Source organism: Myotis lucifugus, unplaced genomic scaffold, assembly GCF_000147115.1.
Source record: "Myotis lucifugus unplaced genomic scaffold, Myoluc2.0 scaffold_126, whole genome shotgun sequence".
Taxonomy (NCBI): Eukaryota; Metazoa; Chordata; class Mammalia; order Chiroptera; family Vespertilionidae; genus Myotis; species Myotis lucifugus.
In genome coordinates this window covers 2,411,573-2,426,825 of record NW_005871174.1, presented here as the reverse complement: position 1 = coordinate 2,426,825, position 15,253 = coordinate 2,411,573, and the positions used below count along the sequence as shown (strand labels likewise).

Genomic DNA, 15,253 nt, shown 5'->3' with positions numbered 1-15,253 from the left:
ATTAATATTTATAACATAAGGAACTGCCTGGCAATCCAGGATAACTGGACCTTCCATTCTAGCTGAGAAGTGTCCTCTTCAAGTTGTCTCCTTGGCAGCTATCACCAAAGTCCAGAACTGTCTCTGGATCTAATCTGCTTCTACTGTGCACAGTGCCCAGTGCCAATAAAGGACCACCTTCTAGGCAGATTGCTCTCCTTCTCTAGGAAACAATTCTCTAGGCTTCACCCAGAAGGCAAATGCCACTAATTGTTAGCTGATCTGCAGGCATGGGGTGGGGGGGTGAGGGGGCGGTGCCTCATTGGTTCAGCTGTTCCAAATATAGTTATGTTAATTAATTTCTCTCACGATTTCTCACTCCCCACCCTGTCACCTCCATCTACCCCTCCAGCGTTGCATTTGTTGACTCTGAGCTTGGAACTTGTCCAGGACTTCCTTGCGGTTTCCTCAGTTCTCATGTCACCATCACTCTAGTTCAGTGGTTCTCAACCTTCTGGCCCTTTAAATACAGTTCCTCATGTTGTGACCCAACCATAAAATTATTTTCGTTGCTACTTCATAACTGTAATGTTGCTACTGTTATGAATCGTAATGTAAATATCTGATATGCAGGATGGTCTTAGGCGACCCCTGTGAAAGGGTCGTTCGACCGCCAAAGGGGTCGCGACCCACAGGTTGAGAACCGCTGCTCTAGTTTCATGTGCTCTCAACCTTCTAGAAATGCCTTCATTTCTAGCCCATTGATGCTGCATTCTACTTTTCCTGAACATTTTGGGTTTCATTATTTTAAAGTATCTCTTTTCTATCATCTCTCTAGGATCTTTGGAGGAAGGAGAGGCAGATATCTGTGCTCAGGGCACCATCATGAACCAGAGCTCCCTGTTCTATGATTTTGAATTTGAGCCTGAATATGGCTGTATCTGCTTTCCTGGGTACATATATTACCTCAAAATATACAATAAAGTAGCACTGGAAGGACCTGTTTGGGAGCTACCCCTTTTTTATTTTGTCCTTGTCTTCCTTAGGTAAACTTCTAATCCAACATCCTATGAAGGCATCGATTCTCAGGAGAGAACTTTCTTAAGTAAAACTCTATTCACTCTCTAGTTCACTGTCTTTAAAGCTCATACCTACCCTGAATTAAAGAGGGAATAGTTAAGTGGTTTAAAATAGAAGGCTGTTTCTTCTAATGTCATTCAGACATGTAAAGAAAAGAGTCAGAAACTGAAAAAAATATTCTTGAGAAACTATCGCAGTTTGTGCTGTTTTTTTAAAAAAATATATTTTATTGACTTTTTACAGAGAGGAAGGGAGAGAGATAGAGAGTTAGAAACATCGATGAGAGAGAAACATCGATCAGCTGCCTCCTGCACACCTCCTACTGGGGATGTGCCTGCAACCAAGGTACATGCCTTTGACCGGAATTGAACCTGGGACCTTTCAGTCCGTAGGCCGATGCTCTATCCACTGAGCCAAACCGGCTATGGCTGTGCTAAGTTTTGTAGGGAATACAAACACGTATAACATAAGACTTCCCTCAATATACTCATTACCAAGCAGAGTTGAAAATAAATGTGGGGGGGGAGTTTGGAGACAACAGAAACTAGTTCAGAACCTATGTGCCAAGTCAGAAGTCAGCCCTCCAGGTTGTGATTCCACAGGCTAAGAGCTCCCTGTAGGCCTGGAGGCTCACAGAAGGCAGCTCATGGCTGTGAGACGTGCTCTGACCTTTGAAGAAAGAGTAGGAGCTGGACTGGTGGGGAGAGAGGCTGAACAATCTAGGCAAAGAGGACGTTGTGGCCAAGCTGGAGACTTTCGTGGGCCATGTTTGGTGGGTGGATCGGTCAGATGAGCACAGATTGTCCACGTTGTATCAGGGAGGGAAAGGGTTAGTTAGCAAGGGGGCTGGGACCCTGTGAAGGTCTGGAAAGTAGGCTAAGGTACTTGAATTTTAGTCCAGCTGGGAGATTTTCAGGAGGAGAACATGAGTAGCGTGGTGTCTGAGAAGGCTAAAATGTGTTTAAGAAATGTTTATGAACCCAAGTTGTGAAGGAGGGGGAGGAAATGATGGTATACCAACCAAATAGAATGGCAGCTACTAGTTAATTCTATCAATATCACTAATTAAAAAAATTTAGGTTATAATGTTAACAGGAGGCGTTGGGAAGTAAAAGAGATGACAATACCAGCAATGATTTAGTAGCAAGATTCACTTATTGAGAAGTCAAAATTTTAATGAATTTAAGAATTAAATGTTATTAAAGTTTCTTGTGAGTGCCTGAGCATTTTAAGACAAAGGAATATGGATTTCTCCTATCCTATCTGAGAGGGGTTCTACAGGAACTTACTCTTAAAAGAAAAGTGTGTGTGTGTGTGTGTGTGTGTGTGTGTGTGTGTGTGTGTGTTTGGTCTAAATTATTTAATGATGTGAAGTTGGGTATGATCACCATATTTGTTATGTTATGGTGCCTCATTTATTAGAAGACTACAGGCTTTTGGCAGATGACAGGAAAAGGGGTAAGGCCCACATTTTAACATGGATTTTAAAAACCTTTTTGTTTTCTTTAATTATGGTCCCTATAAAGAGCCAGAGGGACTCACTCATTATACATTAAGTTCTGGAAGCAGTGAGCCAACGGACTTGGGGTTCTGTCTCTGAAAGGCACCATCTCGTCAGCTGTGGATTTGTACAGTCAGGTTTGTGAAAGCTCCGGGTGTTGAGGTCCTTTAGCCCGAGGGGATTACATGGCGCTATGCACAGGGTTCTCTTCCTTGAGGAGCCTACTATCTGGCAGGGGCATGTAAGCCAATTTTATTATAATCTCGGAATGGAGTTATTCTTACGCTGTGAGCGTGTACCACTAACAGGGTGGTCAAGTACAGCAGCTCACTCACCCTTTGCTCCCCTCTGATAAGAGGCACAGAAGTCTTCCTGTGATTTTCCCGAAGCGTCTCCTCTGTGTGTGCTTCCTGGGTAACCTGCTGCTCTGTCTGTTTCTGTGACACACTATTGGGTGGACTCAGGCCTAAGGAGGCAGGTGGCTGACGGTAGGTTCACATCCTGCCGGGTCGCAGGGAAGGTTTGGATTCTTCTTTGGCTACTTTACAAATCTGTTGAGCAGCCAGCCAAGGCAGGTCCTCCCTTTGTAGCCACTAGTGCACTGGCTGGGGAAGCAAAGCAGCAGCAGCCAATGGCCTCTTGCTATGTCAGCCTCAGCTATTTTTTTATATTTTTTTTTGATAAAAAGTACGCAGTGTTGCATTATTTTTATTTCACAATTTTAGAATTACTCTCAATTTATAATTACATATATATATATATAAAATAAGTACACACACACCAGAATTGCAAATATGAACACAATCTAAAAGTGAAACAAAAAAGATAAAATTGTTGCCTTAAGATGGAGGAATTCTTTTTCCTCCTCTAATATCCAACTTCCTGTGATGTTATTTTATTGTGTTTTACATTGCTATTTTTTTTTAATGTGGAACACGTCACAGGATTTGCTGGACACCCTTACACAGGGGCCATGCAAATCTCTCTTCTCTGTATCATTCCAATTTAGTATATGTGCTACCGAAGCCAACACTACATTGCTATTTTAATAAATTAAAAACAGCTATCATGTATTGCGTCCAATATGTAGCAAACACTAATTTAAGACTTTGTACACTTTATCCTATTTACTTCTTTTTTTTAAATTTTTTAATTGCTTAAAGTATTACAAAGAGTATTACATATGTCTCCTTTTTTCCCCCCCCGCCGCCCTTGACAATCCCCAGCCTCCCCTACCCCCCAGTGTCTTATGTCCATTGGTTATGCTTATATGCATGCATACAAGTCCTTCGGTTGATCTCTTACCCCCCCCCTTCCTGTCCCCCAACCTTCCCCGGCCTTCCCGCTGTAGTTCGACAGTCTGTTCGAGGCAGCTCTGCCTCTGTATCTGTTTTTGTTCAAAAGTTTATTATGGTCTTTATTATCCATAAATGGGTGAGATCATGTGGTATTTTTCCTTCATTGACTGGCTTATTTCACTTAGCATAATGCTCTCCAGTTCCATCCATGCTGTTGCAAATGGTAAGAGGTCCTTCTTTTTTACAGCAGCATAGTATTCCATCGTGTAGATGTACCACAGTTTTCTAATCCATTCATCTACTAATGGGCACTTAGGCTGTTTCCAGATCTTAGCTATGGTGAATTGTGCTTCTATGAACATAGGGGTGCATAGATCCTTTCTGATTGGTGTTTCTGGTTTCTTGGGATATATTCCTAGAAGTGGGATCACAGGGTCAAATGGGAGTTCCATTTTTAGTTTTTTGAGGAAACTCCATATTGTCTTCCAGAGTCAGCCTCAGCTTTTGAACAGCACGCTGTGTTTCCCTGTCCAGAACCCCGGGCATTTCACTGGCACTCAGAGCATTATTCATTAATTCATTCCTCCACTTATCAAATTTCAATTGAGCATCTCCATCTGCCAGGTACCAAGGACATACAGTGACCAAGGCACAATCATATCCTAAGGTAACTTTCAGTAAATGGAGGAGGCAGACAGATGCTGTGTAGTGAACATATATTGTTTTTGTCTATCCAGCATTCCTCCCCAACCTCTTGTCTCTCCCCAACAGCCCCCTTAACAGCCTCCTCCTTCCTATGGGAAGTTCTCATTTCCAATTCCAAGTGGTCTGGGTAGAGCACCAATTCTAGCCATTTTCTTCCACCCCCAGGACACCATAGGAATTGGGGGCAGGTGACTCAGACTTGACCTCCAGGCCTGTGGCCATAGTGATTTTATCCCAGGAATAAACCTATAAACTCCAGCCAGGCCAATCAGATGAATTCCCTGGGGGTTAATTTGTGGTTGCCTGGAGAAAGCAGCTCTGTTTTCTCTGAGGTCATTGGGATGATGTAACCCCAGTACCCTCCACAGTCAGGCTCTCCCCCAACCTTACCCTCACCCCTACTTTCTACTGCATAGAGGATGAGGCCCATACAGAGTGAAGCAGAGCCAGTAGATAGAGAAAGAGAATGAGGAGAGAATGTAAATTGACCAAAAACTTTGAGGCCCGTTCTACCCTGGCCATTGCAGTTACCTGACATGATGAATGCCCCCTTTTCTCTATGTTGAGTTGGTTTTCCATGACACATAGCCAAAAAAGCCCTAACTAGCACACAGTGTGACAATTGCTGATGGGCGTTAGCACAGCTGCTGGGGGAACCATGCCTGACCTGGTCCTGCAGAATGAAGGAGGACTTTCTGGAAGCAGTGACATTCAAGCTGAGGCCAACTACTTTTCCAGGAAACCTTGAGCTTGAAAAAGGGAGGGTGAGTGGTTTAAGAGTTTCAGGTGGAAGAACATCTCATGTGAATACCTGGAACTAAGCAGTAATGGCCTATTTGAGGAATTACAAGGACTCTGGTATGCCTGGAGCGAGGAGTGCACAGACAGCATGAGGCCAAATACACATCTTGCCAAACAGCATTGGAACAATCACTGAAACGAGGCCTGCTCTACCTCCTCATGCAGCAGAGGTAGAAGATAAAGATGGCTTCTGCCCTCAAGGAGCCTAAAATTTCACCAGGCATATTGGACACAAATATGCACAAAGTTAAATCACAACATACAGCCACAGTAAGATGATGTACCAAATCAGTGACTGTAAGGTGGACTGTAAGGAACTTCATGAAAATTCTAAGAGAAAGATCACTGGGGATTGCAGACAGCAGGGAACATTAGCACTGGGCCTAAAGAAAGGGCAGGGTGTTCGTGTAGGAACACACATCAGATTCAGTGCAGGGGACCAGTAAGGAGATCAGCTGGGTGCTTCAAGGGGTTGAGTTAGAGAAGAGTGGGGAAAAGTTTGGAATAGTAGACTTTAGACTTTATTATGAAAGCAATGGGGAGCCACGCATTGCTTTTGAAGGTAAGGAGGGGTCTGAAACAAGTTGTCTTGTGAGATAACAGGTGAGACTTCCGTTATCCCAGAGAATGGGCTCTCCCACCACCATCCTTGCACCCAGAGTGCTCAGCCACATTCATTCTCGGAGGAAGTATGCAGCCGGTGCCCCAGCAGCAGCAGCAGCAGCAGCAGCAGCAATAGCATCATTGTTGGAGGACAGCGATGGATGACAGAGGTGATTATGCAGCGAGGCATTGAATTGCTATAAGTTACACCTTCTGTGTCAATATGCAGAACTGGTTTGACTGAATTCAGTGAAAAGAACACCTGAGTTCAGGAAGACAACACATTTTCTGGTGTGTTGGCGTGACACCAAGGACCCTGTGTAAATGCTTCTACTTTTATTTTTTTTCTAAAATAACAGTTCCATTGTTACCCAGGTAAGTCAGAATAGTCAGCTGGTAGAATGCCAGGCTAATGAGGCTATTTACTCTAGTTACCCTGATATGGGTCAGCTGGGCTCCCTAGACATCCCCCAATGGCATTTAGCTCAACAAGTGTGTGTCGAGGGTCTATACATGCCTGGTAGTGCAGTAGATAGAGCTGGGCGTGCTGAAATGGATACAGTCAGATTTCAGCAGCAGAGCGCTGAACCCAGGGTGGGATGAGCATGGGCTTGGGGGACAGAAAGTCCTACTTTCAAATCCAAGCTCTGCCATGTTCTAGTTGTGAGATCTTAATCTCGTTGACCCTTGCTTTTCTTACCTAGACAATGGGGATCAGAGTATTTTGGAAGATTGTAAAGTGAAAAGAGACATTTATGTGTAAAGTACTCAGCACAGTGATTGGTACATAGGTGTTCAATAAATGATGCCTATTTATCATGCAGCGTGGAAAGTACAGTGCCCCAGGTCTGCATATGATGCTAGGGAAGCACAGAGGGGGAACAGTTATCCTAACTTCAGGGAATCCAATGAAGGCTGCCTCGAGAAGAGGGCATGTGGTGGGAAAGGAGGAGTGAGGAAAAGAGAGAAATTCCAGGCAGAGGAAACAGCAGTGCCCCCTGACACCTGGGAGACTAGCACAGGGCCAATCCACTGCACAGCTGCAAAGACAATTCCAAACATGCCATCTCGCTGAGCGGTGAGTCTGACTTTCACCTGGATTCTAGAACCCACAGAGCGCGCTGCCACCGGGTTATGTGTCACACAGTTGTCCGTACTTGGGAAAGGAAGCGGCTCTGTGCTGGATCCCATTCTTCCCCAACCCACGGTCTAGCTGCTGCACGTGTCTGTTTTCTTTCTTGTTCTCATCAAACTGGGACTGACTCCTGAGGGCAAGAGAAAGCTTGGGAGAATTGTGCTAAGGAATGTCTCCCGGTGGCCTGACGTGGTTTTTAAAAACCGGAAATTGGGCAATTAGTAAAATATCCTGGTGCTCACAGAGCAAGGCTTTCTCTAGGCCCCTTCTTTCATCTGTGGCTATTGATGCCCTGGAGAAGGTTGCTTTGGGAGCCCATTGTTATGCCTGAGTTCCAGATGGGGCAATTAAATGCGGACAGTCGGACTGTTATTTTAGTTGCCTTTGGAGACGAAATTTACAGTGCTTGCTTGTCCTTTTCAATTTTCCCCCGGTGCAGCTGTTCCCCCCTCACCTCAGAGGAGACAGGGCCTCGGTGGTGGAGGGAGCTGCTCGCTGGGCCGGCTTCTGTAGGGGCCATGGCGCCTCTGGATGAAAAGCTCAGCGGAACTCCAAGTCATTATCGTGATCAAGGACCAGGGGGACGGTTCAGCGTGCAAATGCAGATGCTCTCTCGGTTTCCGTGATAGATGTGTTCCCGGAGCCAGTGCAGCAGTGTGTTGAATTCTTTTTAAAATCTGAAAGACCTGCAGGCTCTTCTCTCCTTTTCTTAAATCCATTTCCCTGTTGAGATGAAAAAATGTAATACTTTTCAGCTTACTTCAGACTTTCTTCAAAAGTATTTCTGGAAAAGGATCCTTCATGTGGAGCATATGAAAACTGTCAGAGGATGCGAGAAAGCGAGGTTTTAAAAACACGTTAATGGACAGCCATTATGCTGTAGGGAGTTCCCCCAGGGAGCAGAAAAATACTGGCTGAGGAAGTCTGGGGGCAGAAAGACCACAGAAGCTATGGATTAGGGCAGGAACATAATCCAGGGATACTAAAAAACTGGATGCCGAATGAGATGGGAAAATAATACCAGCCAAGATAAAGAAGATTGCCAAGGTTTGCCTTAGGAGAGTGCTTGAAAATATAAGTTTTGGAGACTGGCAGACCAAGTTCAAAGGTTGACTTTCCTACTTGCTGGCTGTGGCGTTGGACAAGTTAATTTTTATGTGACTCAGTTTTCCAGGCTATAAAATGGCCATAAAAATGATGCCCACAAAGGTGGTTGTGCTAATTAAATGAGATGATGTATGCAGCATGTCTGCCTTACTCTCTGGTATGCAATAAGTGTTCAATAAATGCAATCTATTATCTATTATTGCAATTATTACTATTATTATTATTATTACTAGAGGCCCTGTGCACAAAATTCATGCATGGGCGGGGGGGGGGGGGAGTCACTCAGCCCGGCCTGCACCCTCTCCAATCCAGGACCCCTCGGGGATGTTGGACTGCCTCTTACAATCCGGGACCACTAGCTCCTAACCACCTCTGCCTGCCTGCCTGCCTGCCTGCCTGCCTGATCACCCCTAACTGCTCCCCTACTGGCCTGATTGCCTCTAACTGCTCCCCTGCTGTCCTGATCACTCCTAATCACCTCTGCCTCACCCTGTACCCAGGTCCCAGGATTCCCTCCTCCAGCTGGTCACAGGCACCCAGAACCCGGGCTTCCCTCCCTCTGGCCAGCTGCAGGCACCCAGGACCTGGGCTGGCAGCTACAGGGGACTGTGGGCGGGCACTTCGCCTTGGCCGTAGCCGCAGGCACCCGGAACCTTGGGTGGGCAGCTTGTCCCTCTCCCAGGCCACAGCCTGGCTGGTCCCCATTCCTCTCTCCCCAGTGTTGAGTGTTTGAGCAGTTACGGCATGATGGTGTGACAACATGAGGGTGTGATGACCATTTGCACATTAGCTCTTTATTATATAGGATTATTACTACTATTATTAGCAGTAGTAGTAGTGTTATTAGCACTGGCATGAGGGCACAGATAGATACCTGGGCTGTTTTTGAGGTGGTTGCCAGTCCTAGCTCCCATCCGAGTGTACATGTGCCTGCACTTTGTCAACCATGCAGGTGCTCTTCTCTCCGGATGGCGGTGGATTTAATCCCATCACTGGGATTTCCTCACACACAACCCAGGTTCTTCCGTGGCGCGTTGGCCATGCCACTGCATTGCTCATGGAGTGAGCAAAAGGCTGTGTCCTATTAGCAACATGGGCTCCACGCAGGAGGTCCTGTGATTCATTTTCATCTCATGGGTTGCCTTGCCCCAACTCCAGGGCTGGGAAGCCCCAGGCTGGAGGCTTGTGCTATGAGCACATCTGAGTCATGGACAGAGTATGAAGGAAAATGAGCAGTTAAATAAAACCTCCAGAGGGAAGCAATGGTAAGCAACATGGTCTCTTCTGAACTTTCCCAACTCACCCTCTAGAAAAGGTGTCATAAACCTGCAGGAGTGACTAAGAGCTGGGACAAAGGCAAGCCTGTTACAGACGTCCCCGTAACTCCAGGAGCAAATCTCTTTCCCCCTCCTAAATAACACAGGAACATTACATGGCATTAACAAGTTTCCCAGGACAGGAACTTCTAGTTTATTACTTGCTCACATTGTCATCAGAAATTAATTTTGTCCCTGAAAGACAAATTGGCTGGTAGCTTATGAAGTTAAATGGAAAGAACAAGTACGCATCTGTTTCTTCTGCATTTTGTCTCCTTGGTGTCTTACATATAAATGAATCAGAGTGTTCAAACTTAAATTAAGATCTTTGGCTAGATAAACAGTTAAAACTGGTTCCCATAGCTACCTCTCACACATAGCTGTGATTGCATTATAATCCCCTAGTAATCAGCTCTAAATGAAAGAAAGATGATAAGGGTGCTCTTTGCAGTTTTCAGTACTGATTTTTATTAGCTCTCAATCAGGCCGGGACTGCTCTGTCTTTCATCACATTGTGGTAGTGTTTGTAGAATCATTAGAGTAATAAAGCGTAGATCTTACTGAGGTGCATTTTTCTTGAGGTGTTTTATAGAAGAAAAACTCCGAAGATTACACTGGCTGGTACAAGAAAGATTTGTTTCTGAGACGAAAGTAAGGATGTAATGTATGCCATACTCATTTATTCTTCACCGGAGACAAAACCTAGTGAATTATCCAGCCTGGGTACCACAGCCACCATGAAACCCTCTTGGACTCAGGCGGCCAAGTATTACCATAATAGAGATTTGCATGCGTTGAGCCAGTTTCGAATTTGCCTTGTTATCCTTCTCCAACACGCTTCCCGTGTAAAGCCCTCACATTACGAACGCATTACCCACAAAACCGCAAGCTTTGCTTTTCCCAATGTGATTTCTTTAGCAAACTGGTATAATCCAATAAAACATCACGTCGCACCAACACTGAAGTATTTATTGCGGAATAAATTTCAGCTTAAAAAGTGCACTTGCCCCCCTTCCTTCTCATATATCACAGAGTGACCGGTCCTTTTCAGCTTCAATGGGGTTGGAGACTGCTAAGTGGGGAAAAGTGGCAACTAGAGATGACGGCTCTCTGATGCTTCTCTGCATTTTTTCTGGAATTTTCTAGGCCCGTCCAAGAGATGGTAGCAGGGAAAGAGACTTACACTGACTTTCCCCACGTGTTGTAGGATTTTTCGCAGATTTTGCAGGTGTGCTGCACATTTGCAATTAACAGAACACTTAATCCGGACCTGCCTCTCCTTTCCCACCGGCCTCATTATAGCCGGGTACATTACAATGCATCCCACTCTACGATCCCCATCAAGATGCCTGCTTGTTTTAAATGCTGGATTTTATGCATTTTGTGTTTATATTAGGCCGAAAGTGTCCCTATATTTTAGTGACAGACATTTATGCTCATCCACAGGGTAAGAAACAATATCATGGAGCAGTATGTAGTCCCTGAAAGAGTTTATAGAAATGTGGTGGCTTTATATTTAATTTTAAGTTACTATATTTTAAGGGAAGGCTTTGCCTGAGGTAATTATTACAGCTCTCATGCCCACGCGGCGATACTGTGCATCTCTGCAACCAGCAGAGCGTTTGGAAGATCCAGGTGGCCAGAGAGTTAGGTGGTGGCATCGCGAAGATTTCCACCACGTACCTTTTCAGTTTCTATAACATTTGAAAACATATGTGTGGGGTCTAATCTGAAGATAGAATTTTTAGAGAACAAGAAGAAGTCACTTGATGAGGGTGGCTCAAGGTGGTAAGGACACCTTGTTTTCATTTTTAAAACCCTTCTGAGAAAAACCTCATTTACTATTTATATTAAAAAACATAAAAGCCTGCATTCAAGCACTGGTTCTCCTTTCTTTTATAAAATAAAGCAAATAAAAATATTTTGCTGATGGTGGTGCTTTTGGTATATGTTTGCATGTTGGTACTTAAATGCAATATGTCTGGAAGATGTTGCTATTTCACACTACACGCACAAGGAAGAGTAAATTGTAGGTCCTGATTATCAACAGATAACAAGACATACTGTATATAAATAAACGCTCAGTCTCCAAACCCGTTATTGGATTAGCTATACAATCACGTCTCGGGCTGTAAGCCTGTGCTGACAAATGAACACTTTTCATTTGGCTCAAGGTCCTCATCAGCAACGGAACTAATTTTGCATTCTCACTCATTAAGTGAATAAGATGTGGAAAAAGCTGTCTGCTTTTTGAAGTGTAAATTTGCTGCTACAGGCTGTGCAGACCAAAGCGCTTTTGAAGCAGGCAAATGAGATCATCTCTAGGGACATGCGAACCTCACAAAGTTTAGGTCATTTCTGTTGAAGGGACGGGGTGCGTGCAGGCACACTCACCATCGTTCATGTGATTTAGGTGGACATGTGCATTGGGCTGTGTGGGTGTTCTTGGGTGTCAATGACGGACGCTTTGTGTGAACCTGGGAGAGAAGTAGGAGCACGGTCTTCATCTTCTCCAGAAGCCAAGAACCCATGGAATCGAGGTGCTCAGCCAGGCACACGCTGGGTGTTCAATGATTAGAGAGACCGAGATGGAATGACCAGGGGTTGGCACATTAAGCAGGCAGGATTCTCAGCCCTCTGCCAGCCTTGAGAAGGAGCAACACGGCCTCTGAGCTTTTGGTTCAAAACCTCCTTTAGGCGTGGGCTGTTACATGGAGACATCAAGATAAAAGACAAGTACTGCTGGAGCTGGCTGAGGAGCAAGATGTGCTGGGAGAAGGGAACTTCATACGTCAACCATTCTGAGTGGTTTTAAATACTCTATATTCTGAGAACTCTACCTTCGTGTCTCTAGCACGACTTCTCATTTGAGCTCCAGATTCTTTTCTTTTCTTTCTTTCTTTCTTTCTTTCTTTCTTTCTTTCTTTCTTTCTTTCTTTCTTTCTTTCTTTCTTTCTTCCTTCCTTCCTTCCTTCCTTCCTTCCTTCCTTCCTTCCTTCCTTCCTTCCTTCCTTCCTTTTTCTTTCTTTCTTTTTTCTTTTTTTTGCCTTGGCTCTGCTTTATTGACCTCAGAGCACTCTTTGAATGCAGTTAAAAAACAAATACCATGGGAACTGGAACTGGATCCAGGATGGTGCACCTGGCCCCAGAAGAATTCCGCCCCGCCCCCAAGGTGGATTTATACACAACACCAGAGGAAAAGACAAAGTGATCTGGCGCTGAGTCCAGGGGTAGCCAGTTGGTAGAGGAGCAGTCAGTGAAGCAGTGGGCAGGTCATGCCTCTTTCTCGTAGGTGCTCGTACACACTCCACTGCCGTGGGTGAGCGTCAGGAAGAGTTTTCCATTAATGAGCTCAAGTTTTGTTTCTTGCTCATCCCATTTCTGCACGTGGACAAGTTTGCCTCCATCCAGGGTCACAGTGAATTTGACCTTCCTGTCGTCTGCTGTTGTCTTGTCAAACTCCACCCCCAGCTTGAAGCTGATCTCCAAGTTCTTAAAGGTGCTTTGTGTTTTTATGGTGATCTTGTCCCCATTTATTTCGATGATTGTGGTAGGGTTGGTCATATTGGCCACCTGCCTGGTAGCAAAACCCACACTGATTGACCTCATGTAGTCATAGCAATTCTTGCTGTCCACTATCTTCCAGGTGCCCGAGAAGGCATCCACCATGGTGAGGCTGGGCTAAGCCTCCAGGGGCTGGCCACCCATCCCCCAACATGCGGAAGTGGAGTGGGCAGCCAGTGGTGCCAGGCTAGCCTGTGTCAGTGCGGATGCCTGGCCTCCCAGTCCCTGCCCCCAGCCGCAAGCTGTCAGGACCAGCTTTCTTCCCTGGGCTCCAGTTTCTTAAATGCAACTGTCTGCTTGGTCTATGTACTTAATTATATCACAAAATAAAATCCTGGGGTTCTACCCTAAAACATTTCTATTCCCCATTCCTCCTTATTTCATAAATTGCATCAGCATCTTCCTTCTCACGCAAGCCAGAAACTTAAGAGTCATCCTCGATTCACCCTTTTCGCTCACCAATGAAATAAAACCCATCAACAGTCATGCTCATTTTGGAAACAAAATATATCTTAAATCTTCTTGGACACCTAGCCTAGGAAAACATCATCTCTCATCTTGACAATGACACCAGCCTTTTAACTTGCCTCTCCACCTCTACTCTAACTACCCCTCCTCCCCATTCATACTGAACAGAGAGTAATCTTAAAACACGTGTGTCTTGTGTTGAATTGTGTCCCTTCCCCCATTAATATGTTAAAGTCTTAACCCCCAGCAACTCAGAATGTGTCCTTATGTGGAAATAGAGTAATTGCAGGTGTAATTAGTTAAGAGGATGTTATCCTGGAGGAGGGTGGGTGCCTATCCAATATGATTGGCGTCCTTATAGAAAGAGTGTCATGTAGAGAGAAAGAGAGACAGAAGGAAGATGATGTGAAGACACAGAAGGAACACTTTCTATAAGAAATGCTAAGATTGCCAGCAAACCTTCAGAAGCTAGGATGGAGGCATGGAACAGATTTTCCCTCACAGCTCTCAGAAGGAACCAACCCCATTGATATCTTGACCTGAAACTTCTAGCTTCCGGAACTGTGAGACAATAACTTTCTGTTTAAGCCACTCAGTCTGTGGTTCTTCGTTATGGCTGTCCTAGCAGACTAATGTAGTGTAGAATCATATCCCTCTATTACTTAAAGCCCCAGATGGCTTCTCGTTTTATTTAGATTCAAATTCAAAGTCCTCATCAAGAGTGACAAAACTCTTCATGATCTGCCCCCCACCCACTGCTCCAGTTTCATCTCCGAGCTCTTCCCTCGTCATCTTCAGCCACACCGGCTACTTCTCTGTTCCTCAGTCACAACAACCTCTTTCCCTTTTCATGGCCTTTGCACATGTGGTGCCCTCTGCATGTACTTGTCTCCTCCTCCACTGTCTTTGCAGGCTACTACCTTACCCCTCAGGTCTTAACTTACATGTCATCCCTCCAACCTCTGCTATTACTCTCTGCCTTTGCCCCATTTTTTCTTTTATGACTACTTATCACAGTATGTACTTACTTTATACTCCCGTATACTTTAAAAAATCTAGACTATAAGGTCCAGGAGATCATGCCAGTATGGTTCATCAGTGCACTGCCGGTACCTGACATAGTGTCTGGCACAGACTAGGTACTCAGGCTGGCATGCATTGGGTGCTCAATAATTATTTGTTCAATGAATGAATAAAAGGAAGATGCTTAGAGAAACACCTCTCCCCTAAGCCTTTCTCTTTTGATCACACTTGGAAAAGGATGATTCTTTCATTGGAAGCATTTGTTGGTTTGTCCCTACGTTGGAAATGATCACTTTTTGAGATCTCTTCATAGTCTCAAGATTATCTCTCTAGAATGAGAGGACCTGATCAAGAATTTTGGTGGAGGAATATGACAGGAAAAATGGGCAGTGGGTCAGGTCTCTGCCCATTAATTGCACTATAATGTTTATGAATTATCTCCCAGAAGATCATTGCCTGGGCAAACCAAAGAGTACATTGTTATATAGAAATACTCCACGAGCTTAGATTTTGCCAAGTTGAAAAATAGGAAGTTGTGTGGGTGAGTGTGAAGAGACTGCTAGCTGTCCACCAAAATCTGTCTTGCTTTCTTCCTGGGGACACAATTAAATTACATTTCCCAGCGTCTCTTATAGCTAAGTGTGGTCATTGACTGCATGCTCTATACTGGTAC

The 15,253-nt window shown here is 44.8% G+C and overlaps 1 protein-coding gene and 1 non-coding gene across 2 annotated transcripts; both read right to left on the bottom strand.

The window, feature by feature from the left end:
* Nucleotides 1-3,482: 3,482 nt before the first annotated feature.
* LOC111827069 lies at nt 3,483-3,593 on the bottom strand. Its single transcript, XR_002830542.1, has one exon. It is a non-coding gene; the product is annotated as a U6 spliceosomal RNA (small nuclear RNA).
* Nucleotides 3,594-12,798: 9,205 nt separating this feature from the next.
* Nucleotides 12,799-13,194, bottom strand: LOC102425257 (fatty acid-binding protein, heart-like). Its single transcript, XM_006093906.1, has one exon. The coding sequence runs from the start codon at nt 13,192-13,194 to the stop codon at nt 12,799-12,801; it is 396 nt and encodes a 131-aa protein (XP_006093968.1).
* Nucleotides 13,195-15,253: the final 2,059 nt, after the last annotated feature.

Excerpts from the sequence above, each read along its gene's own strand:
- LOC102425257 (XM_006093906.1), bottom strand. The coding sequence starts at position 13,194 with ATGGTGGATGCCTTCTCGGGCACCTGGAAGATAGTGGACAGCAAGAAT.